The 27,281-nt window shown below is 37.5% G+C and overlaps 1 protein-coding gene across 6 annotated transcripts in view; it reads left to right on the forward strand.

Moving 5' to 3' along the window:
• Nucleotides 1-27,281, forward strand: part of PHKB (phosphorylase kinase regulatory subunit beta) — a 265,144-nt gene that overhangs the window by 39,954 nt on the left and 197,909 nt on the right. For 5 of the 6 annotated variants that reach the window (XM_060651934.3, XM_060651933.3, XM_060651937.3 and 2 more), the window contains 3 exons: nt 4,849-4,938; nt 6,707-6,845; nt 26,468-26,567. In XM_060651934.3, coding sequence (XP_060507917.1) covers nt 4,849-4,938; nt 6,707-6,845; nt 26,468-26,567 — 329 coding nt within the window. Of the gene's footprint in view, nt 1-4,848; nt 4,939-6,706; nt 6,846-24,759; nt 24,852-26,467; nt 26,568-27,281 lie in introns of those variants that run through there. The other variant, XM_078438551.2, reaches the window with a different exon arrangement.

Genomic DNA, 27,281 nt, shown 5'->3' on the forward strand with positions numbered 1-27,281 from the left:
AACATTTCTATAGAACACCTGGTGCTCATCACAAGTGTACTCCTTAATCCCCATTATCTGTTTAACCCATCCTCCCACCCTTCTCCCTCTGGTAACCACCAGTTTGTTCTCCATAGTTAAGAGTCTGTTTCTTGGTTTGCCTTTCTCTCTCTCTCTCTTTTTTCTCCTTTGCTCATTTTGTCAAAAACCTTTTTAAACAGAAAGGAAAACTAGAACCAAGTGAGGAAAGATAGATATATTTAACTATTGAAAGTTTTTTATATTGTAGTATTGGTATACTAACGAAAACTCAGGGGATAATATTTGAAATGAAGTAGCAAAATAGCAAAATATTAAATAGCTTTTAGAAATTGATGACAAAAACACTAACAAAGCAGTAGCAAATGGCAATAGGATGTATGCAATTTCTAGAAGAGCAAATCCAAATGGCCAATCTGTAAATATTTTTCAAACTCACTAATTGTATGAGAAATGAAAAACAAAAGTGAGATAACTACTTTGTTTTTATCAGATTGGAAAAACTTTTAAAAGTAAGGAGCATTTATATCTAATAGACATGTGAATTGTTTTAGCCTTTAAAGAAATGCAATTTGCCATTATTTTGTAAAAAGTACACTTATTTCTTAATTTAGTACTTCTGGGAATTAGAGGTGAGTAAACTTCTTTTATAAAGGGCAAGATGGTAAAAATTTTAGGCCTTTGCAGACCATTTGTTTTTTGTCACAACTACTCAAATCTACATGACATCGCTGAATGCAGAGTTGGAAAGACATGTGTTGTAACATGCTATTATATGGTATTTCCACGGTACAGATCTATAGGTATAAGTCAATTCAAGAGCATATATCATAGTAAAATGTAAAACTAGGAAGTGATGAATTTTGAATACTTATTACCTTTGTTTTAATAATTATTCATCTATAAGCCTTTATAATTTAATTTTCATTTATGTGTTTCATAACCAGCTCCCAAAATTCCTGAAACTTTAACAGTTAACTCTTTTCAGCCAGCATTAATTGGTTCTAGCATACTACTGGCTATATCTGTGTACACATAAGGATGTTTTGCAGGATTGTTTATGATGGCAAAAATAGAAAAGTATATACTTCTTGATGGGGGAATAACTGAATAAATTATACTGTGTCAATACCCTGGAATATATAGCAGTCAAAGAAACAATCATTGCCTTTTTTGATTTCCATGTGTGTTGTCAAATGGGAGGAGCAGGAAGCAAGGAAGGGTCTATTTCATGACCCCAGTTTTATAAAACAAGCGACAAAAGACTTCCTTCATTGATGCATATATATTTTTTAGATAAATATGGAAAAAGTATGTTTACATGGGAATGAGGACAGAAAAGGGCAAGAGGTGAGGTAAGGGAGCAAAGGGCTAGTGTCCATGATAAAAAAAGCATGTATGTTATGAGTCCATGTGTAAATTTTGTGTATGTTTATATATATTGCTTAAAGAAATGCCTGAAAGGAATGTACCAAATGTTAATGATGCTTGTTTTAGGGTGAGGAATGTTAGATATTTTTTTAATCTGAAAAGAAATTATTTTAATTGAGGGAGAAAATCAGAATCCTGTAGGCTTTCTAAAGATTTAGGTTTATAATAAAATTCTCTCTCTTGTGAAAGATCATACTTGGATCAGTGTTCAATAAAATTTACCCTGTTAGTTATATATCTTTTCATGTGTATCACTTAAAAAAACAAACAAACCCCTTGGTATGTAGTATCTTATTTCATAAGACCTTGTATCAGCTTTAGAGCTGTGATAGTGTATCTGCAAGTTTGTATATATGTTTATGACTTCATGTTTAGTTGTTTTCTTCATTTTCAGATGGCAGTGCATTGTTTGAAATTGCTTTTATTTTCAAAGATTGCAAGATAGAAGTTTCCTGTTCCCTCAGCCCCACAGGGATGCTGAATTTTCCTATCCTTTGTTTTTTAAGGAACCCACACTCTAACTCATATTACTCTTCTTCAAAACTTTATCTTACCTTTCCTACTAATCTGTGGGTCCTGGTGGCCTACTGGATATATGGTCCAGAGTTTTATGCATACAATGCATATATTAATTGAGAACAAATAATGGTATTTATCTTCATCTATCACCATACATGGAGAAATGATAAAGTTAGTTAAGGGTTCACCAAAGCCTTGATTAATAACATTTTTGTATGTACAGTATTAAAGGGCTTTCAATCATATAATGAAAGATTGTATGCCCAAATAATAGAGTATTGAAATTGTTTTGGTTTGCTTATCCGCTTTCCACCTTGACTTCCCTTTTGAGTCCTCATTTTTATTCTTTTAGTGTTTGCTACTTGAATTACCAGTTCTGTCTTGTGATTGCTTAAGAGCCTCTTCCATAACACTTAGAAACCTTGTTGGTGTTTTATAGTGCCAAATTCAGAAAGTTTGTAGCTTTGTTAAGGTTATGCGCATTCTTGGTATTGTTTTTGTCTCATGGAAATTTCTTAGGAAATTCCTTGTTTAATCTCTTAAATAAAATAACCCTTCCTCTTACGTGATAAAACTGGAATATTACTCTGCCTCTTGTATTATTGTTCTTTGTCAGTGAATATCTTTGGTAGTAATGTGCTCTGAAATGAGACTAGATTGTATTTTTCTAATACCAAGAGAATTGTCAGCTAAAAAATCAGATTGACATGTTTAAACTCATTTTACAAATTGGAGAAATGATAATTTTTATTTTACTTTGTGATGTTTAAATATAGGCATAATACAAATGGGAAAAACATGAAAAGGAAAAATTTACATCGAAAAGCTTCGTTTCATTTTGAACTCTAAACATTTAATAGTGTTTTCTGTTATTTTGCATCTTTCTCATTGTCTTTGGGAATTCATGCTCTATTGATTGCTTTCTCCACATTTTTATTTGCATTGAACCTTTTCAGGCTAATTCTTGTTTAAAATGTTACCATTGATTACTTTTCCTTTGACTTCAGATTTTTGGTACTGTTTGCCATAAATTGTGTGGAACATCCTTGTTTAATTTTATGCATTTACTTCAGAAGCAATACAATGGTGATTATTAAAATGTTAACATTTATTTAGGTATTTATTTTTTACCCTAAAATCCATTAAAACAATCTTTCAAAATAAACTCACAAGTATTATGGTAGATACAACGGTGGATTTCAATTTTGCATATTCTATTTCAAGTTTTATTCACATGCACATGTATTGTTTATGTAATGAAAGTACATGTAACTTCTGGTGATGTTATTTTTCTTATATAAAGCAAAATATTAGCTCTTCTAATAATAGAGCTCTAAAAAAAAATGGAAATATCATTCATCCACAATCCTTCCACCCAGCAAATGTGTCTTCTTTAATCTTTTTATATATGTACCCCAATTTACAACTTGTGATGATTTGTACCTGATTTTATTTTATTAATTGTTGTATGAACTTCACTGAGAGTGTGTAAACTCCTAGAGCTTAGCACCTAATGTGTAAGCAGTAGCCATATTATTTTTTTTTCCCAGCTGCCAGGCTGCCTGTATACTTAACACCTACCCAGAGCTATTGAATGCAGGGAGGCAGAGGGCATGGCCAAGCCCTGACCTCTTGTGCAGGAGTCCTGAAGCTTTCTTGTTGTGTTGATAGGCCTTCCCATTCTTACCTATGGGGCAATTCTGGTTGGTGTCATTGTGAAGATTCTTTTTTAGAAATTCTCTTCACTCAGAGGAAGTCATTTTATATTGCTGATTTTATGCACAAATCATCGTTCTTTCCAACATAAGTTAATGAGATTATTGCCTTAATATATAGATCCTTTCATTACTTCCTTGTTTATTATCTCCCTAAACATAAAGGGATTCCAAATACCTTGGCTTTATACTAGCATACTGGACATTGCAATTTTAATTTTCTTTAAAAAAAAGATTCTTAATGCATGCCAACACATCCCTCACCCCCAGGTAAATTTTAGGGCCACTCTTGTGCTGTGTGGTTGGATTATATGATGTACGTTACCTGAATCCAGTTGTGGATTCGTTGTGACCTTGAGATGTTTATAATTTGAGTGCTTTTAACAAAGAATGAGAGATAGTACTTAGTCTGATGGCTGAAGGTTCAGAGGTCTTCCTTTCAGTGAGCAGTTGAGAATGTGCACCAGTCAAGTGAACAATTTGCTGTATCTATTTTGTGGCAAATTATCATAATTATTGGGTATTCTGCAGCTTCTGAGCAGTATGCTCTGTTAATACCTTGGAGTAGTTTTCATGGATGAGAAGTAGAAATGGTTTCTGCTTTAGTACAGATAATATGGCATGAGTTTTATCTAACGAGGAGTAAGTAGAGTCTTCAGAATTTTAGTATGAAAACTCTCTGAATATTCATGGAGTGGATGACTTTGGAGCATGTCAGTATTATCTTTTTTCTTGAGATTTTTGGGGTATGATCATTTGGCAGAAAATTGCTTGATCATGAGCATGAAGAATAAGGTTTGGATTTTAAGGCATTTAAGTAGATATTTCTCAAAGGGAACTGAAATTATTGACCTAGGGACTATCACATAAGTATTAGTGGTATTCGGGTTGTTGGGACCAGTATATATATGAATTAGCTATAGTAACTGCCAGGTGTTGGGGGGTTGGGGGTGTTCCCATAACATTTGGAACCCTTCTGTACTTGTTTCAAGGGCAATTTCTTCTCTCTCCTTCCCCTACCAAACATTTGACCAGTAATATAATGTGTTAGTTCACATATAAAAATGAAAATTAGATTGCTAAGTAGTGCTTTTTCATTTATTTAGAAGTTTTGTTTATCTTGGTGAAAATGACTGAATTTGATGGGTTTTCATTTTTCTTTTAGGCTCCGTTTATGAACCTCTGAAAAGCATTAATCTTCCGAGACCTGATAATGAAACTCTGTGGGATAAATTGGATCATTATTACAGAATTGGTAAGGAATACTTGAGGAAAACATGTCCTTAGGTAGTTATGATTAGTATTTACTCTACCTTATATTGCATATGTTACGTGCATGATGATGATCTCTCATTTGGATGTGGGGATAGTTTCATTGCTTAGGCAGCTATATATTCCAATTGGATCTTGACCCTGGGACTATAAAAGATTTTCAGCACATCATATCTGTCCCTTGAATAATTTTAAAACTGTCACCAGTGTCCTCTGTGTCTTTTTACTCTCTTAAACTTTACTAGATTTGAGAACTGGAGGCTGTTTCTTCATTACTACCTACATAAAGATTTTGTAAAAGTATTCCTTGCTTACTCATTTACCCATACATGGTTTCTAAGTAGTCCTAAACCTTTTATATCTATTACTAATTCTTTGGGATACAAAAGATAATCTCAGGTTACTATTACTAATATTAAGTACCTGTTATATTTGTTGTTGTTTTGTTTTGCCAAGAACAGCCTGGCAAATTTTGCTTTTTAATGTGAGTAAGCAATTTTGAGATATGTATGCATGGGACTCCTCTTGGTTCATCAGACTGTAAGTTAGAAAAGCCTATTAATTTTTGCCAGTTTGCTTCTTGTGCCATTTATGTGGCCTTGTATGGCAAATAATATAAAATTTAATTTATTTATTTCTCTAAGATAAGGATTTTTGTTGTTGTTGCTGTTTGTGTTAACCTCATATAAAACCTTAATTCATCTTATTTTAGTTAAAATTCTAGAATATGTTCTTATGTGGCCCTTTTATTATCATTGTAGCCATAACTAGATGAAGAAATGTAAATACCTTTTTAAAGAAATGTCAGTTGTTTACTTGAGACTTTAAGGACCAATTCTTTCCTCTGGGAAAAATGATAAATACCCTGACATTCTAAAAGAAATGGTAATGATAATGTCAGGTTTGTCTGAGAAAAAGAAGAAAGTTAATTCTTTAATCTCTGTGAAGGAGAATGCTTTGGACCTTTGAAAAACTGTCCTAAAAGTAGTTGACATACGTCAGTCTAGATTAGAGTAATTTAATGCATTTTGGTGAAAATCATTTATATTTAGGAATAAAATCACTTTTAGGAAATATAGTTTTAGTGTGTGTATTTTTATATTTTAGGATTCTTATAAAAGGTAATAAAACATTAATGTCAGACTTTTTTTTAAGTAAAATGTTCTCAAAATAATTATTTACTTGTTTTCATGTCATATGAGAATGGGATTTGGTTTTGAAATGATAAACATATCTCTAGCCTGTATAGTATAATATGTAAAATGAATATATTTCTCAGAAGTCTAGGCACAAATTAGTCATCATGGAAAATAGGATTCTGGTTTATTTAGCAGTGGAGCTGGCTTTGGATTTACCCATTAATGCCACTCTATGTTGTACATTTGTTTTGTTTCCCTATTGAACTTCTGTTGAAAACAATAATAAAAAGATATTGATCTTTTTTTTTCTGTATCTGATGTTACAACACTTACTGACATTAAGTATGATATGCTAAAAGCTTTTTAATTGCTAATTAGCTGAGTCCTATCCTCAAAAGTAGAAATACCCTTCCTGCAGAGTGGATTCCCACTTGTGCTGGAGTGACTTACATGAAGTAATTTCTGCATTCTAAAAAGTTGTATACTATTGGTATGTTTAGGAACAACAGAATTATCAGCAGTAGGATGAGGAAACGAAAGAGGATTGAGATCTTCAGCCCAAGGGAAATGGATGGCTGTACAGTTCATTCTTTTTCTTGTCTTCCATTCCAGTGAAGTCAACGTTGCTGCTATATCAAAGTCCAACCACAGGTCTCTTTCCCACTAAAACTTGCGGTGATGATCAGAAGGCAAAAATCCAAGACAGTCTTTACTGTGCTGCTGGGGCCTGGGCTTTGGCTCTTGCATACAGGTAAGCTGGTGTGTGCTCTTCTAGTAACTGTAAGTCTGGATAATAGGATTTTGTTGGCCCACGTTGAAATGAGCATCTATATTTTGGCTCTGCTGATGACTCATTGTGTGTGATCTGTGACTGCTCAAGGCCTCTAAACAAATTTTAAGTTTTCCTAAGGATTTACACCAGACTAGTTCTAACAGTTTAATGACCTTGTGACCAAAATTTTTTTCAGCTGTTAGGTTTTTAAATCATCATTACTTTTTGGCAGAATTATCTGCTCATTCTCTTTGAGTTATTTGCTTTCAATCAGAAGGATTAATGGTTGATTGAATTTTGCAGATGATAAAACTGGGGCCCAGGTAGTTAACAGATTTTTCCAAAAATACACAACTAGTTAATGATAGAGCCAGGGCCAGGACACCCCCCACTGCACCCCACCCCACTCTAGTTTAGTTTTTTTTCCCCATGCAATTCATGGAGATATTTATCACTTGTTAAATCTGGTTGTAAATCAAATAATTATTTTATAAAGTTAAAAAAAATCCCTTTACAATACAAAATATCTTCTTATTTTGTAATATATGGAAAACATTCAGTGTGTGTGTCCTGACTCACCATCAAAGATAAACATTTTAACCATTGTTAAGATTAGGTTTCTGAATATTAATTTTCTGAAAGTGAAACATATGCATGTACTTCTGATTTGAAAATTGTATCTTTCACGTGAACATGAGTCCTCTGTTGAAAATTATTGATGTGTTGCACTTAGAAAATCAAATACTGAGATAATATGAAGTAATGGCCTTTAGCACACTTGTTTGCTAATGTCACTACAAGCATTTCCTAACATTCTATGTGAGCACAGTACAGTTTCCTTGAATGTCAAGCTAATACTGGTCCTATGAGTACAGAGAATGCCAGCAATACCTTAACCAAGTGGTCAGGCTAGTAAGGACAGGAGTTGCTTCACTGTGACACAGTGCTAAGTGCACATTGCCCATGTTGACTTCTTACCAAAATGATTAAATAGATCTACCTATGAATAAACAATCAGACAAAGCCAAATTGTGGCTACTTATAAGTCAACTTGCCTGGACTCTTAAAAAATGTAGCTATCAGAGAAGATTAGAAAGTAGTTATGAATATAATTTAGAGTAAGAAAGACTAAAGAAATGATTCAGGAAGATGGTAGAGCAGAAGGATCCTGAGGTAACTTTGTCCCACAAACACCCAAGATAACAGCCACATTAGTGTAACTAACTCTGAAAATGACCAAAAGACTGACAGAACAGACTTTACACAGTTAACTGTAGAGAGGAGGCCACATCGAAAAGAGTAGGAAGGGCAGAGACATGGTTGGGAGCCAGACCCCCTGGGAGACTAACCACAAAGGGGATGCACACCACCAGCACAGAGGAGTGAGAGGATCAGGCTCCACATGGCACTCTAGGCACAGGGGACCCACACTGGGAAGATGGCTGTCTATAACATTAAACTTTGAAAGCTAGTGGGGCTTGAATTCTGGAGTTTTTACAATCAGCAAGGCTTAATTCTTCCTTTAAAAATTAGCAGGTTTAGCTCTGGCAGAGCTGGAGGGTGATAGGAAACCGAACACCTGCCTTTAAAGAGCCAGCATAAGAAGTAATGTGGTCACACAGTTTGAAAAGCATGTGGGGTGTTCATAAAAAAGATTTATTTACTAATGTAAATAACTCTTGTAAGAACAAGTGCTGGAGGGACAAGGATCTTGAGGATCTTTAGGAGACTTCTTCTGAGAACAAAAGAGGTGTCAGGTGCCATTTCTTTCCCCCTGTGTAGCCTAGAAAGCAGGACACTTGCAGAACCAGCACAAACACTTTCTACTTATCCTGCTAGTACTAAGCACCCTGCCCTGCGTTCTCCTGGGGATCAGCCCCATTTGGTAGGTGTGTCTCCAAAGCACCTCCTGCCCCAACCCGCCCTGCAAGCAACCCTGGCTGGGACTGGCACCATTTTACAGTGACTCCTGCCCTGAGGAGTGAGGAAGATAACCATCCACACTAGCAAGTCCACAGCCTCAGCAGCTGAAATTTATAGCTAGCAGCACAGAGACAGTGCCTTGCCAATCAGTGTGACTGCGGTCCTGGCAGATAGACTGGGTGCAGGCATCTGTGCTGACTGATGGTCCTGCCCACAAATGAAAGCCTTTCAGGGGACAAAGCAGGGAGAGTGTCCTGCAGGTCGGTGTGACTGCATTTCCAGATGACAGACTGGGGACAGCCATCTGGCTTGACTGCTAGCCCCAACCACTAATGAAAACTTGTCAGAGGACAAGGAAGGGAGACCGCCCCTAAGGTCAGTGCAACCAGCCCCAGCAGATGGGCTGAGGGCAGACATCTGGTCTAACTGGTGACACTACCCAAATAGAAGCCTGATGCATCCACAGATTGGCTTCTTAACAGGTAGCAAAACCCTACCTGCTGAAACCACAACAGGCAAAGTGAGCCATTGTAGCCTAAAAAACTGAAGGCAAATGTGGCTTAACAACAGTGGGGCACATGCAACCCACATAGGAGATACCCCTGAAGTACCTGGTTCTGGTAAAGAGAGAGCATTGTGCTATAGGGCATTACAGGACCTCTTCTTCATAAGGCCATGACTTTCGAGATCAGGAGATGCAGCTGACTTTTCTAATACATGAAAACCAATAGATTGTTAGACAAAATGAGACAGAGAAATATATCCCAAATGAAAGAACAAGACAAAACCACAACAAAAGATCTAAATGAAATAGAAGTAAGCAATATGTCTAATTAAGAATTCAAAGTAATGGTCATAAAGATACTCACTGGATTTGAGAAAAGAGTGGAGGATATCAGTGAGACCTTCCAGAAGATAAAATATAAAAAAGAACCTGTCAGAGATATAAAAGTCCGTAATTGAAATAAAAAATACACTAGAGGGAATCAGTAGAAGATCAGAGGAGGCAGAAGAGTGGATCAGCGACCTGGAAGACTGGGTAAAGGAAAGCAACTGGGCTGAATAATAAGAGAAAAATATATAATAAAAAATGAGAATAGGTTAAGGGAATTCAGCAACACCATCACATGTAATAACGTTCACATTATAGGGATCCCAGGAGGAAGGGCACAGAGAATGTATTTGAAGAAATAAAATCAAAGAAAGAAATAAAACCAAAAACTTTCCAAATCTGGGGAAGTAAACATATCCAGATTCAGGGATCACAGAGAGCCCGCAGTGAAATTACCTAAGGAGGTTCACACCAAGAAACATAATATTAAAATGGCAAAAAGTAGTAACAAAACATCTCAAAGGCAGCAAGAGAAAAAACAGTTACAAATAAGGGAAACCTCATAATGCTATCTGCTGATTTTTCAGTGAAAACTTGAATGTACAGGGATGGAGAAACATTTATAATACAAATGGAAGCTAAAAGAAAGATAGGGTAGCGATACTTTTATCAGACAAAATAGACTTTAATACAAAGACTATAATAAGAGATAAAGGACACTACATAATGATAAAAGGAACAGTCCAACAGGATGGTATAACAATTGTAACTATTTATGCACCCACCATGCTACCACCTAAATACATAAAGCAACTATTAACGGACATAAATGAAGAAACTGACAGGAATACAATAATAGTGGGTGACTTTAACACTCTGCTTATATCAATGGATAGATCATTTGGCCAGAAAATCAACAAGGAAACAGTGGCCTTGAATGACACATTGGGTCAATTGGGCCTAACAGATACATTCAGAACATTCCATTCAAAAGCAGTGGAATACATATTCTTTTCAAGTGCACATGGAATGTCTCCAAAAGATATCACATGTTAGGTCACCAAAGAAGTCTCAATAAATTCAAAAAGACTGAAATAATGTTATGCATCTTTTCTGACCAAAACGATATGAAAATAGAAAGTAATCACAAGAAAAAATCTGGAAAGGGCACAAATACATGGAAACTAAATAACATTCTAACAAATAAGAAATGGGTGAACGGACAAACAGAATAAAAAATACATGCAGACAAATGAAAATGAAAACAGAATGGTCCAAAATTTGGGGGATAAAGCAAAACCTGTTCGAAAAGGAGTGATTGCAGTCCATCTTAAGCAATGCAGGTCTGTCTTAAGAAAAATTTCAGCTAAACAACCTAATATTACAACGAATGGAGCTTGAAAAAGAAGAGTGAACAAAGCTAGTAGAAGAAAGGAAATAATAAAGATTAGAGTAGAAATAAATGAAACAGAGACTAAAAACAAAGCAGAATAATTAATGAAACCAGGAAGTGGTTCTTTGAAAAGATGAACAAAAAAGGTAGACCTTTTGCCAGACTCAAAAAAAAAAAAAAAAAAAAAGGGCTCAAAATCAGCAATGAAGAAATAACAACCAATACCACAGAAATACAAAGGATTATAAGAGAATATTATGAAAGACTATTTCCCAACACACTGGGCTACCTAGAAGAAACGTATAAATTTCTTAGATGCATATAACCTAACAAAACTGAAGCAGGAAGAAATAGAAAATTTACATGTTAATGTGAATAGCAAGATTTCATTCTTTTTCTGGCTGAGTAATGTGGGTGTGTGTATGTGTGTGTGTGTACATATATTACATCTTCTTTAACCATTCATCAATGATTGGACACTTGGATTCTTTCTATACCTAGGCTACTATTGTAAATAATGCTACAAAAAATGTTGGGTGCATATATCTTGTTGAGTAAGTTTTTTCATTTTCTTTGGGTAAATACCAAGTAGAAGAATTACTGGATGATATGGTAATTCTATTTTTACATTTTTGAGGAACCTCCACAATGTTTTTCACAGTAGCTGCACCAATTTGCATTTCCTCCACTGACACACAAAGTGTCCACATCCTCTCCAACAATTGTTATTTCTTGTGATTTTGATTTTAGCCATTCTGAGAGATGTAAATGATATCTCATTGTGTTTTAATTTGCACTCTCTGATGATTGGTGACGCTGACCTTTTCATGTGTCTGTTGGCCGTGTGTAGGTCTTCTCTAGAAAAATATCCATTCCAGTCCTCTGCCCATTTTTTAATTGAACTATTTGGTTTTTGTGTGTTGAATTGTGTTAAGTTCTTTATATATGTTGGATATTAACTCCTTCTCAAAGATATCACTTGCAAATATATTGTCCCACTCAGTAGTTTGCTGTTATGCCTCATTGCTGGTTTCCTTTGCTGTGCAAAAGCTTTTCATTTTGGCATTCCCAATGGTTTAATCTTGCTTTTGGTTCCCTTGCCTGAGGAAACATATTTAGAAAAATGTTCCTATGTCCATTGTTGAAAACTTTGTTGCTCACGTTTTTTTTCTAAGAGTTTTATGGTTTCAAGATGGAATAGGAGAAGATGGCGGTATATAAGGATGCTGGGCTCACCGCGTCTTGCTGATCACTTAGATTCCACCCACATCTGCCTAAATAACCCAGAAAACTGCCAGAAGACTAGCAGAACAGACTCTCTGGAGCAAAGCATAGACAAGAGGCCCATGGAAGAGCGTAGGAAAGGCGGAGAGGCGGTGCATGCTACACGGACTGGTGGGAAGGAGCCAGGGCGGTGGAGGGGCAGCCCGCCTGGCAAGGCAGAGCCCCAGTCTGACTTGCAAAAGGGGAGGGGCTGGAATGTGTGAGTTCTGACAGCAAGCAGGACTTAACATCTGGAATGTTAAGTCAGCAGCTCGGCTCGGAGAGCAGGAGGGCAAGAGGACACCAGGAGAGAGAGTATTTGAGCCCCGGAAGACAGAGCTCACCTCAGTGGGGAAGAAAGGGTCACCGAACTTGCCTGCACCGTGCAAACACCCAGTGCTGTGCTTCTATGGATCCATCCATAGACTGTTCTGTCTGCCTCCTGGTGCTGCAGGGCCCCGCCCACAGGGGACCACCCGGGGCAAAACAAGCTAAGCCTGCCCCTCCCGCCCCTGTACACCTTGCGATCCACCCCGGCTAATATGCCAGATCCCATCAAAGCAGCACCGAAGCCTGAGAGTGTGCAAGTAGCCCAGACAGGGGCCACACCACTCCAGTGAGACCTGCCCCTGGGAGAGGGGAAGAAAAGGTACACACCAGTCTGACTGTGGCCCTAGCTGTGGGCTGGGGACAGATATTAGGTCTGACTGCAGCCCCGCCAACGAACACAAGTTATTCCAGACAGCACAGTGGACATGCCCCACAGTTCCACGCCCCTCCAGAGACTATCCAAAATGATGAAATGGAAGAATTCTCAAAAGAAACTCCAGGAAGTAGCGACAGCTAACGAACTGATCAAAAACGATTTAAGCAATATAACGGACCATGAATATAGAATAATAATCATAAAATTAATCACTGAGCTTGAAAAAGTATAGAGGAGAGCAGAGAATCTATTGCTACAGAGATCAGGGGACTAAGAAACTGTCAGGAAGAGCTAAAAAATGCTATAAACGAGGTGCAAAATAAAATGGAGGAGACCGCAGCTCGGATTGAAGAGGCAGAGGAGAGAATAGGTGAATTAGAAGATAAAATTATGGAAAGAGGAAGCTGAGAAAAAGAGAGATAAAAAAATCCAGGAGTATGAGGGGGGAATTAGAGAACTAAGTGATGCAATCAAGCACAACAATATCCATATAATAGGGATTCCAGAAGAGGAAGAGAGAAAAAGGTGCTGAAGGTGTACTTGAACAAATCATAGTTGAGAAATTCCATGATCTGGGGAAGGAAACAGGCATTAAAATCCAAGAGGCACAGAGAACTGTCTTCACACGTAACTTGAATTGATCTTCTGTGTGACATATCATAACAAAACTGGCAAACTACCAGGATAAAGAGAAAATTCTGAAAGCAGCTAGGGATAAGGACCCTCTAACATATAAATGGAGACTGATAAGACTAGTGATGGATCTATCTAATGAAACTTGGCAGGTCAGAAACGAATGGCAGGAAATCCTCAATGTGATGAACAGAAAAAATATGCAGCCGAGAATCCTTTATCCAGCAAGTCTGTCATTCAGAATAGAAGGAGAGTTAAAGGTGTTCTAAAAAAAAAATGAAGGAATTCATCACCACTAAACCAGCCCTACAAGAGATACTAAGGGGGATTCTGTGAGTGAAATGTTGCAAGGACCACAAAGGACCAGAGACATCACTACAGGCATGAAACCTACAGACATCACAATGACTCTAAACCCATATCATTCTATAACACTGTATGTAAATGGACTAAATGTTCCAACCTAAAGACATACAGTATCAGAATGGTCAAAAAAACAAGACCCATCTATTTGCTGTCTACAAAAAGAGACTCCTTTTAGACTTGAGGACACCTTCAGATTGAAAGTGAGGGGATGGCGAACTATCTATCATGCTACTGGAAGTCAAAAGAAAGCTGGAGTAGCCATACTTATATCAGACAAACTGACTTTAAATTAAAGGCTGTAACAAGAGATGAAGAAGTGCATTATATAATAATTACAGGGTCTATCGATCAGGAAGAGCTAATAACTATAAGCGTCTATTCGCCAAATACGGGAGCCCCCAAATATATAAAACAATTACAAACATAAGCAACCTTATTGATAAGAATGTGGTAATTGCAGGGGACTTTAACACTTACAGAAATGGATAGATCATGTAGACACACGGTCAATAAGAAACAAGGGCCCTGAATGATACATTGGATCAGATGGACTTGACAGATATATTTAGAACTCTGTATCCCAAAGCAAAAGAATATACTTTCTTCTCGAGTGCACATTGAACATTCCCCAAGATAGATCACATACTGGGTCACAAAACAGCCCTTCATAAGTATACAAGATTTGAAATCATACCTTGCATACTTTCAGACCACAATGCTATGAAGCTTGAAATCAACCACAGGAAAAAGTCTGGAAAACCTCCAAAAGCATGGAGGTTAAAGAACACCCTACTAAAGAATGAATGGGTCAACCAGGCAATTAGAAAAGAAATTGAAAAATATATGGAAACAAATGAGAATGAAAATGCAACAATCCAAACGCTTTGGGATGCAGCGAAGACAGTCCTGAGAGGAAAATAATTGCAGTCCAGGACTATCTCAAGAAACAAGGAAAATCCCAAATACAAAATCTAACAGCACACCTAAAGGAAATAGAAGCAGAACAGCAAAGGCAGCCTAAACCCAGCAGAAGAAGAGAAATAATAAAGATCAGAGCAGAATTAAACAATATAGCATCTAAAGAAACTGTAGAGCAGATCAATGAAACGAAGAGTTGGTTTTTTGAAAAAATAAACAAAATTGATAAACCACTAGCCAGGCTTCTCAAAAAGAAAAGGGAGATGACCCAAATAGATAAAATCATGAATGAAAATGGAATTATTACAACCAATCCCTCAGAGATATAAGCAATTATCAGGGAATACTATGAAAAATTACATGCCAACAAACTGGACAACCTGGAAGAAATGGACAAATTCCTAAGCACTGACACACTTCCAAAACTCAATCAGGAGGAAATAGAAAACTTGAACAGACCCATAACCAGTGAAGAACTTGAATCACTTATCAAAAATCTCCCAACAAATACGAGTCCAGGACCAGATGGCTTCACAAGGGAATTCTACCATACATTTAAAGCAGAGATAATACCTATTCTTCTCAAGCTGTTCCAGAAAATCAAAAGGGAAGGGAAACTTCCAGACTCATTCTATGAAGCCAGCATTACTTTGATTCCTAAACCAGAAAGACACCCAGCAAAAAAAGAGAACTACAGGCCAATGTCCCTGATGAATATGGATGCAAAAATTCTCAATAAGATACTAGCAAATCGAATTCAACAGCATATAAAAAGAGTTATTCACCACGATCAAGTGGGATTCATTCCTGGGATGCAGGGCTGGTTGAACAATCGCAAAACAATGTGATACATCACATTAATAAAAGAAAAGAACCATAAGATCCTCTCTATCGATGCAGAAAAAGCATTTTACAAAATCCAGCATCCTTTCTTAATAAAAACCCTTGAGAAAGTCGGGATAGAAGGAACATACTTAAACATCATAAAAGCCAATTATGAAAAGCTCACAGCTAATATCATCCTCAGTGGGGAATAACTGAGAGCTTTTCCCCCGAAGTCAGGAACAGGACAGGGATGTCCACTCTCAACGCTGTTGTTTAACATAGTGTTGGAAGTTCTAGCATCAGCAATCAGACAACAATAGAAAATCAAAGGCATCAAAATTGGCAATGATGATGTCAACATTTCACTTTTTGCAGATGACATGATATTATGAATGGAAAACACGATAGGCTCCACCAAAAGTCTGCTAGAACTGATAACATGAATTCAGCAATGTCTCAGGATACAAAATCATTGTACAGAAATCAGTTACATTTTTTTTTCAATATATGAAGTTTATTGTCAAATTGGTTTCCATACAACACCCAGTGCTCATCCCAAAAGGTGCCCTCCTCAATACCCATCACCCACCCTCCCTTCCTTCCCACCCCCTATCAACCCTCAGTTTGTTCTCAGTTTGTAAGAGTCTCTTATGCTTTGGCTCTCTTCCACTCTAACCTCTTTTTTTTTTCTTTCCTTCCCCTCCCCCATGGGTTTCTGTTAAGTTTCTCAGGATCCACACAAGAGTGAAAACATATGGCATCTGTCTTTCTCTGTATGGCTTATTTCACTTAGCATCACGCTCTCCAGTTCCATTCACGTTGCTACAAAGGGCCATATTTCATTCTTTCTCATTGCCACGTAGTATTCCATTGTGTATATAAACCACAATTTCTTTATCCATTCATCAGTTGATGGACATTTAGGCTCTTTCCATAATTTGGCTATTGTTGACAGTCCTGCTATAAACATTGGGGTACAAGTGCCCCTATGCATCAGTACTCCTGTATCCCTTGGGTAAATTCCTAGCAGTGCTATTGCTGGGTCATAGGGTAGGTCTATTTTTAATTTTCTGAGGAACCTCCACACTGTTTTCCAGAGCGGCTGCACCAATTTGCATTCCCACCAACAGTGCAAGAGGGTTCCCGTTTCTCCACATCCTCTTCAGCCCTATAGTCTCCTGATTTGTTCATTTTGGCCACTCTGACTGGCGTGAGGTGATATCTGAGTGTGGTTTTGATTTGTATTTCCCTGATGAGGAGCAACGTTGAGCATCTTTTCATGTGCCTGTTGGCCATCCAGATGTCTTCTTTAGAGAAGTGTCTACTCATGTCTTCTGCCCATTTCTTCACTGGGTTATTTGTTTTTTGGGTGTGGAGTTTGATGAGCTCTTTATAGATTTTGGATACTAGCCCTTTGTCTGATATGTCATTTGCAAATATCTTTTCCCATTCCGTTGGTTGCCTTTTAGTTTTGTTGGTTGTTTCCTTTGCTGTGCAGAAGCTTTTTATCTTCATGAGGTCCCAGTAGTTCATTTTTGCTTTTAATTCCCTTGCCTTTGGGGATGTGTCAAGTAAGAAATTGCTACGGCTGAGGTCAGAGAGGTCTTTTCCTGCTTTCTCCTCTGGGATTTTGATGGGTTCCTGTCTCACATTCAGGTCCTTTATCCATTTTGAGTTTATTTTTGTGACTTGTGTAAGAAAGTGGTCTAGTTTCATCCTTCTGCATGTTGCTGTCCAGTTCTCCCAGGACCATTTGTTAAAGAGACTGTCTTTTTTCCATTGGATAGTCTTTCCTGCTTTGTCAAAAATTAGTTGGCCATACGTTTGTGGGTCTAGTTCTGGGGTTTCTATTCTATTCCATTGGTCTATGTGTCTGTTTTTGTGCCAATACCATGCTGTCGTGATGATGACAGCTTTGTAGTAGAGGTTAAAGTCTGGGATTGTGATGCCTCCTGCTTTGGTCTTCTTCTTCAAAATTACTTTGGCTATTTGGGGCCTTTTGTGGTTCCATATGAATTTTAGGATTGCTTGTTCTAGTTTTGAGAAGAATGCTGGTGCAATTTTGATTGGGATTGCATTGAATGTGTAGATAGCTTTGGGTAGTATTGACATTTTGACAATATTTATTCTTCCAATCCATAAGCACGGAGTGTCTTTCCATTTCTCTATACCTTCTTCAATTTCCTTCATAAGCTTTCTATAGTTTTCAGCATACAGATCTTGTACATCTTTGGTTAGATTTATCCCTAGGTATTTTTTGCTTCTGGGTGGAATTGTGAATTGGATCAGTTTCTTTATTTGTCTTTCTGTTGCTTCGTTATTAGTGTATAAGAATGCAACTGATTTCTGTACATTGATTTTGTATCCTGCATTTTTGCTAAATTCATTTATCAGTTCTAGCAGGCTTTTGGTGGAGTCCCTTGGATTTTCCATGTATAATATGTCATCTGCAAAAAGTGAAAGCTTAACTTCTTTGCCAATTTTGATGCCTTTGATTTCCTTTTGTTGTCTGGTTGCTGATGCTAGAACTTCCAACACTATGTTAAACAACGGTGGTGAGAGTGGACATCCCTGTCGTGTTCCTGATCTCAGGGAAAAAGCTCTCAGTTTTTCCCCATTGTGGATGATGTTGGCTGTGGGCTTTTCATAAATGGCTTTTATGATGTTTAAGTATGTTCCTTCTATTCTGACTTTCTCAAGGGTTTTTGTTAAGAAACGTTGCTGAATTTTGTCAAATGGCTTTTCTGCATCGATTGACAGGATCATATGGTTCTTATCTTTTATTAATGTGATGTATCACATTGATTGATTTGCGAATGTTGAACCAGCCCTGCATCCCAGGAATGAATCCCACTTGATCGTGGTGAATAACTCTTTTTATATGCTGTTGAATTCGATTTGCTAGTATCTTATTGAGAATTTTTGCATCCATATTCATCAGAGATATTGGCCTGTAGTTCTCTTTTTTTACTGGGTCTGTGTCTGGTTTAGGAATCAAAGTAATGCTGGCTTCATAGAATGAGTCTGGAAGTTTTCCTTCCCTTTCTATTTCTTGGAATAGCTTGAGAAGGATAGGTATTATCTCTGCTTTAAACGTCTGGTAGAACTCCCCTGGGAAGCCATCTGGTCCTGGACTATTATTTGTCGGGAGATTTTTGATGACTGATTCAATTTCTTCGCTGGTTATGGGTCTGTTCAAGCTTTCTATTTCCTCCTGATTGAGTTTTGGAAGCTTATGGGTGTTTAGGAATTTGTCCATTTCTTCCAGGTTGTCCAGATTGTTGGCATATACTTTTTCATAGTATTCCCTGATAATTGCTTGTATCTCTGAGGGATTGGTTGTAATAATTCCATTTTCATTCATGATTTTATCTATTTGCTTCATCTCCCTTTTCTTTTTGAGAAGCCTGGCTAGAGGTTTGTCAATTTTGTTTATTTTTTCAAAAAACCAACTCTTGGTTTCGTTGATCTGCTCTACAGTTTTTTTAGATTCTATGTTGTTTATTTCTGTTCTGATCTTTATTATTTCTCTTCTGCTGCTGGGTTTGGGGTGTCTTTACTGTTCTGCTTCTATTTCTTTTAGGTGTGCTGTTAGATTTTGTATTTGGGATTTTTTTGTTCCTTGAGTTGGACCTGGATTGCAATGTATTTTCCTCTCAGGACTGTCTTCGCTGCATCCCAAAGCGTTTGGATTGTTGTATTTTCATTTTCATTTGTTTCCATATATTTTTTAATTTCTTTTCTAATTGCCTGGTTGATCCATTCATTCTTTAGTAGGGTGTTCTTTAACCTCCATGCTTTTGGAGGTTTTCCAGACTTTTTCCTGTGGTTGATTTCAAGCTTCACAGCATTGTGGTCTGAAAGTATGCATGGTACGATCTCAATTCTTGTATACTTATGAAGGGCTGTTTTGTGACCCAGTGTGTGATCTATCTTGGAGAATGTTCCATGTACACTCGAGAAGAAAGTATATTCTGTTGCTTTGGGATGCAGAGTTCTAAATATATCTGTCAAGTCCATCTGATCCAATATATCATTCAGGGCCCTTGTTTCTTTATTGACCGTGTGTCTATATGATCTATCCATTTCTGTAAGTGGAGTGTTAAAGTCCCCTGCAATTACCACATTCTTATCAATAAGGTTGCTTATGTTTGTGATTGTTTTATATATTTGGGGGCACCTGTATTCGGCGCATAGACATTTATAATTGTTAGCTCTTCCTGATGGATAGACCCCGTGATTATTATATAATGCCCTTCTTCATCTCTTGTTACAGCCTTTAAATTTAAAGTCTAGTTTGTCTGATATAAGTATGGCTACTCCGGCTTTCTTTAGACTTCCAGTGGCATGATAAATAGTTCTCCATCCCCTCACTCTCAATCTGAAGGTGTCCTCAGGTCTAAACGAGTCTCTTGTAGACAGCAAATAGATGGGTCTTGTTTTTTTATCCATTCTGATACCCTATGTCTTTTCGTTGGTGCATTTAGTCCATTTACATTCAGTGTTATAGAAAGATAAGGGTTTAGAGTCATTGTGATGTCCGTAGGTTTCATGCTTATAGCGATGTCTGTGGTACTTTGTCTCACAGGATCCCCCTTAGGATCTCTTGTAGGGCTGGTTTGGTGGTGACGAATTCCTTCAGTTTTTGTTTTTTTGGGAAGACCTTTATCTCTCCTTCTATTCTAAATGACAGACTTACTGGATAAAGGATTCTCGGCTGCATATTTTTTTGTGTTCATCACATGGAAGATCTCCTGCCATTCTTTTCTGGCCTGCCAAGTTTCAGTAGAGAGCTCAGTCACGAGTCTTATAGGTCTCCCTTTATATGTTTCAGCACGTTTATCTCTGGCTGCTTTTAGAATATTCTCTTTATCCTTGTATTTTCCCAGTTTCACTATGATATGTCGTGCAGAAGATTGATTCAAGTTCCGTCTGAAGGGAGTTCTCTGTGCCTCTTGGATTTCAATGCCTTTTTCCTTCCCCAGATCCAGGAAGTTCTCAGCTATTATTTCTTCAAGTACACCTTCAGCACCTTTCCCTCTCTCTTCCTCCTCTGGAATACCAATTATGCGTATATTATTTCTCTTTAGTGCATCACTTAGTTCTCTAATTTTCCCCTCAAACTCCTGGATTTTTTTTATCTCTCTTTTTCTCAGCTTCTTCTTTTTCCATAATTTTATCTTCTAGTTTACCTATTCTCTCCTCTGCCTCTTCAATCCGAGCCGTAGTTGTCTCCATTTTATTTTGCAGCTCATGGATAGCATTTTTTAGCTCCTCCTGGCCGTTCCTTAGTCCCTTGATCTCTGTAGCAAGAGATACTCTGCTGTCCTTCATACTGTTTTCAAGGCCAGCGATTAATTTTATGACTATTATACTAAATTCACTTTCTGTTATATTGTTTAAATCATTTTTGATCAGTTTGTTAGCTGTCGTTATTTCCTTGACGTTTTTCTGAGGGGAATTCTTCCGTTCATTTTAGACAGTTCCTGGAGTGGTGCGGGACTGCGGGGCACTTCCCCTGTGCTGTCTTGAATAACTTGCGTTGTTGGCCGGGGCGGTGTCAGACCTGATGTCTTCCCCCAGCCCACCGCTGGGGCCACAGTCAGACTGGTGTGTGCCTTCTCTTCCCCTCTCCTAGGGGCGGGATTCACTGCGGGGTGGCGTGGCCCGTCTGGGCTACTTGCACACTGCCAGACTTGTGGTGCTGGGGATCTGGTGTATTAGCTGGGGTGGATCGGCAAGGTTCACAGGGGTGGGAGGGGCAGGCTCAGCTTGCTTTTCCATTGAAGATCAGCTTTGGGAGGGGGTCAGACTGCTGGAGGGATGGATCCACAGATGCACAGCGTTGGGTGTTTGCGGGGTGCAAGCAAGTTCCCTGGCAGGAACTGGTTCCCTTTGGGATTTTGGCTGGGGAATGGACGTTGGAGATGGCGCTGGCGAGCACCTTTGTTCCCTGCCAAGATGAGTTATTTCGTCATGGGCTCAACGACTCTCCCTCCCATTGTCCTCCAGCCCTCCCGCTCTCTGAGCAGAGCTGTTAGCTTATAACCTTTCAGATGTCAAGTCCTGCTTGCTGTCGGAACACACTCTGTCCAGCCCCTCCGCTTTTGCAAGCCAGACTCGGGGGCTCTGCTTGGCCGGTGGTGCCCCTCTGCCCCGGCTCCCTCCCGCCAGTCCGTGGAGCGCACCACCGCCTCGCCACCCTTCCTACCCTCTTCCGTGGGCCTCTCGTCTGCGCTTGGCTCCAGAGACTCCGTTCTGCTAGTCTTCTGGTGGTTTTCTGGGTTATTTAGGCAGCTATAGGTGGAATCTAAGTGATCAGCAGGACGCATGGTGAGCCTAGCATCCTCCTATGCCGCCATCTTCCCAGGATGTCTTCATCAGTTGCATTTTTAACACTAATAATGAAGCAACAGAAAGAAAAAGAAATTGATCCCATTCACAATTGCACCAAGAAGCATAAAATACCTAGGAATAAACCTAACCAAAGAAGTATAAGATGTGTATGCTGAAAACTATAGAATGGTTATGAAGAAAATTGAAGAAGACATAAAGAAATGGAAACCATTCCGTGCTCAATAATTGGAAGAATAAACATTGTTATAATGTCAATACTACCCAAAGCTATCTACACATTCAGTGCAGTCCCAATCAAAATTGCACCAGCATTCTTCTCAAAACTAGAACAAGCAATCCTAAAATTCATATGGAACCACAAAAGGCCCCGAATAGCCAAAGTAATTTTGAAGAAGAAACCAAAGCAGGAGGCATCACAATCCCAGACTTTAGCCTCTACTACAAAGCTGTCATCATCAAGACAGCATGGTATTGGCACAAAAACAGACACATAGACCAATGGAATAGAATAGAAACCCCAGAATTAGACCCATGAAAGTATGGCCAACTAATCTTTGACAAAGCAGGAAAGACTATCCAATGGAAAAAAGACAGTCTCTTTAACAAATGGTTTTGGGAGAACCAGACAGCAACATGCATAAGGATGAATCTAGACCACTTTCTCACACCATTCACAAAAGTAAACTCAAAATGGATAAAGGACCTGAATGTGAGACAGGAACCCATCAAAACCCTAGAGGAGAAAGCAGGAGAAAACCTCTCTGACCTCAGCCATAGTAATTTCTTACATGGCATATCCCCAAAGGCTAGGGAATTAAAAGCAAAAATGAACTGTTGGGACCTCATGAAGATGACAAGCTTGTGCACTGCCAAGGAAACAATCAACAGAACTAAAAGCCAAGCAACCACATGGGAAAAGATATTTGCAAATGACATATCAGACACAGGGCTAGTATCCAAAATCTATAAAGAGCTCACCAAACTGCACACCCAAAAGACAAATAATCCAGTGAAGAAATGGGCAGAAGACATGAGTAGACACTTCTCTAAAGAGGGCATCCAGATGGCCAACAGGCACATGAAATGATGCTCAGTGTCGCTCCTTATAAGGGAAATACAAGTCAAAACCACACTCAGTTACCACTGCACACCAGTCTGAATGGCCAAAATGAATAAATCAGGAGACTATAGATGCTGGCGAGGATGTAGAGAAATGGGAACCCTCTTGCACTGTTGGTGGGAATGTAAACCGGTGCAGTCGCTCTCAAAACAGTGTGGATGTTCCTGAAAACAGTAAAAATAGATCTACCCTTTGACCCAGCAATAGCACTGCTAGGAATTTACCCAAGGGATACAGGAGTACTGATGCATAGGGGCACTTGTACCCAATGTTTATAGCAGCACTTTCAACAATAGCCAAATTATGCAAAGAGGCTAAATGTCCATCAATTGATGAATGGATAAAGAAATTGTGATTTGTATACGTAATGGAATACTATGTGGCAATGAGAAAGAATGAAATCTGGCCTTTTGTAGCAACGTGGATGGAACTGGAGAGTTTTATGCTAAGTGAAGTAAGTTATACAGGGAAATACATATACCATATGTTTTCACTCTTATGTGGATCCTGAGAAACTTAACAGAAGACCATGGGGGAGGGGGGAAAAAAAGCAGTTAGAGAGGGAGGGAGCCAAAATATAAGAGACTCTTAAAAACTGAGAACAAACAGGGTTGATGGGGGTTGGGAGGGATGGGAGTGTGGGTGATGGGTATTGAGGGGGGCACCAGTTGGAATGAGTACTGTGTGTTGTATGGAAACCAATTTGATAATAAATTTCATATTTTTAAAAATTAATTAATTAATTAAAAAAAAGTTTATGGTTTTGTGTCTCACAGTAATTAATTTGGAGTTTATTTTTGTGTGCAGTGTAAGGAACTGGTCCAGTTTTATTCTTTTGCATGTAACTGTTTAGTTTTCCTGGCACCATTTATTGAAGAGACTGCCTTTTCCCAATTAGACATTATTACTTTCTTTGTTGTATATTAATCAACCATATAAGTGTGGGTTTATTTATTTATATGTGGAATTTAAGAAACCAAATAAATAAATGAACAAACAAAAAAGAGGCAAACAAGAAACCATACTCTTAAATGCAGGTAACAAACTGGTAGTTGCCAGAGAGGAGGTAGGTGGATGGGGGGGATAGGCGAAATAGATAAAGGAGATCAAGAATACACTTATCTTCAGGAATATTGAGTACCATATTGTTGACTCATTATATTATACACCTGAAACTAATATAACACTGTATGTTAATCATACTTCATTTAAAAAAAGAAAAAGGAAATAAAATGTTAAATTAGTCAACAAAATAAACATGGCACTCAAATGCAATCTTTTATTGTATCCCACATTAGAAATAAATACTAAAAGGTATATCTTGGGTATATTTGGGTAAATTTGATATAGCATATATATTAGATAATTTAGTAACAATAATAAATTCCTTGAGTTGGTGATAATATTATGGTTATGAAGGCAAAAATCTTTGTTTTGAGGAAATGTTTTTGAAGTGTGTGATAAGTAAATTCACGGATTATTATTCTTCCATTTATTCATTTTTTAGAATTAAAAGTATTCATTAGATCATATTAAAACTTGAGTTTACCTCCACAGAGCTTATTAAGGAGAGTGGAATATTGCTAGATCCTGGTAGAAAATAAAGGAATTATTTCAGGTCATCATATTCACCTTAAATCTGTGAAAAGGTAATAAATATATCCTGGCAGCCTAAATGTTTTTACTCAAATGCACCTGTTTTTTTGTTTGTTTGTTTGTTTGTTTGTTTTACTTTCTTAGTCAGAAGTGAAATATTCTTCTGGTTTCTACTTTATTTGGTGAAGAAAGGAGAAATAGGGGAACTTCATTAAAAGGGAAGAACTCTTCATAGTGGCTGATTTATTCTGGAATATTTTAGTTTTGGTTAAATGCTTATTAAAATTAGGGGCAGAAAATTATTTTAAAAACAATTTTATGGGGTGCCTGGTGGTTCTGTCAGTTAAGTGTCTGACTCTTGACTTTGGCTCAGGTTGTGATCTCAGAGTTTGTGAGTTCGAGCCTTGCATTGAATGGGGCTGTCAGGGTGGAATCTCCTTGGGATTCTTTCTTTGCCTGGCTCTCTCTCTCTCTCAAAATAAATAAATAAACTTAAAAAAGACAATTTTAGAAAAACTTGAATTTTATTTTGTTTTATTTTTAGATGAGGTTGGAATTGGACACAGATTTCATTGAGTTTATTCTACCCGAAGTATGCTCTTTCTCTTGTATGGTCCACTGTTACCTGTGGTATAATTTGCCTCTATTAAAACACTTGTGTTGGACATTAGACAGAAAAATAGATCATAGAACAAAGTCATGGTGGTTTTACTACAGTACCTGCATTGGAGGGAGGAATGATATTCTAATAGCAGCTTACTTTTGTCTGACATTGACAGTGCTATGTTAAAATGATCATTCTTCTTTCTCATAGTGGTAGATGAGATTCGCAGTTAGAATAGGAAGAAATTGTAGTCTACTTTTTAAGGAGACGGGTGATACTTTTTATCAAGGGAGGATGAGTGCCAGATATTTTAGTTACGATTCAGTGAAACAATGAATAAGTTACTTTCATTTTTCAGTCATGGTTAAATGTTATCTACCTTTTGATCCATGGTAAAAAAGGAACCTAAAGTTAGAAGAATATCTTCATCTTGCTAAATAGTTACATTTTAACTGATTTTTTTCTTTTTAAAATCAAGAGATATAAACAATGGTCGATTGATTTTAAACTAAGACCCAAGAGTATAAAACTCCCCAAATACATCATGTGTCATACTGGATGTGTGTTTTTTTAAAGGAATCTTTGACTAAAGTGCCCACCTTGACATTATTAAACACATGGTAGACCAAAGAACGCATGTGCCTACATTAATCTGTGTTGCCTTGAATCAAACCATTGCATAACCTAAAGGGATTGGTGTTAAAAATCGCCTCTACTCTGTAACAGCATATTAAAAAAAAAATCTTTTGGTTGGTTTTTCCAATTTAGAATATCCTTTAAAGTTTTAGCCGAGTCAGTGTAGAAATATTGTATGCTATTTTGAAGCCATTGGCTAACTTCCTTAAAAGAAGGAGAAATCAACACAAGTTTCATCATAGGACTTTTTTTTTTTTTTATTGCAGCATTTCTACATCTGCTGGGAAAATGGAGTTTCACTGTTACAGAATTAGTAGATGTGGCCAGAACATAGGATTAGTCAGATAGTTAAATACTTAATTACTGAAAGCTCTGCTTCCTTTTCAAATGCATTTCCAATTTGTTTCATGAGTTATCTCTCTTACCCAGGCGCATTGATGATGACAAGGGAAGGACCCATGAGCTGGAGCACTCGGCTATAAAATGTATGAGAGGAATTCTCTACTGCTATATGCGTCAGGCCGATAAGGTAAAACACTGTAGTGTGGACTGGAATTCTCACATCGTTCTGAAGGATTAATTTAACCAGTATAGCAATAGCATCTTCTAAAGAAGAATGTACTTTCAAAAGGTAAAGTCACATCCTAGAGCAGTCTAGATAGCTTAAAACAGCCCTGCCTTCCCAGCCCAGGGTTTGAAATACTGAAATTAAAGAAACACCGTAAGCAAGAGGTGACTGAGAATTGTTATTTAGGCGTTAATTTGTTTGTATGTTGGATCTGGTGTTTGCTTGATAAAGACTCAGTTTCTCAGGAACGTTACAATATCCATAATTGTAACCAATATATTACTTAAGAAAATTCTTATCCAAATCCTTTTGCACATGTGCTTGCCCTGGCTTAATTGAACTTTAAAAATACTTCATCATTTACATGTAAAGAGGACAGGAATTTTTGGCTGAGAAAATAGCAGATTTTACAGGGATATTGTGGAAAGTAAAATAATATACATAAAAATCAGTAATTATAATAATTATTATTAAAATAATATACATAATAAAAAGTCTAAGATTCTATGCAAATATAAGATGATAATTCTCCTACTTACCTACATATCTGTGTCCCTGGGTCCATATACATCAGTGAGTATATGAGTCTCCAAGATCATCCCCAGGTTTGATGATTCAGTAGCAAAGATGTACATTAGTAATTATGAATGTTTTATGTTTTTATCACTTAATATT

This window comes from Panthera onca, chromosome E2 (genome assembly GCF_046562875.1).
Source record: "Panthera onca isolate mPanOnc1 chromosome E2, mPanOnc1 haplotype 2, whole genome shotgun sequence".
Lineage (NCBI taxonomy): Eukaryota > Metazoa > Chordata > Mammalia > Carnivora > Felidae > Panthera > Panthera onca.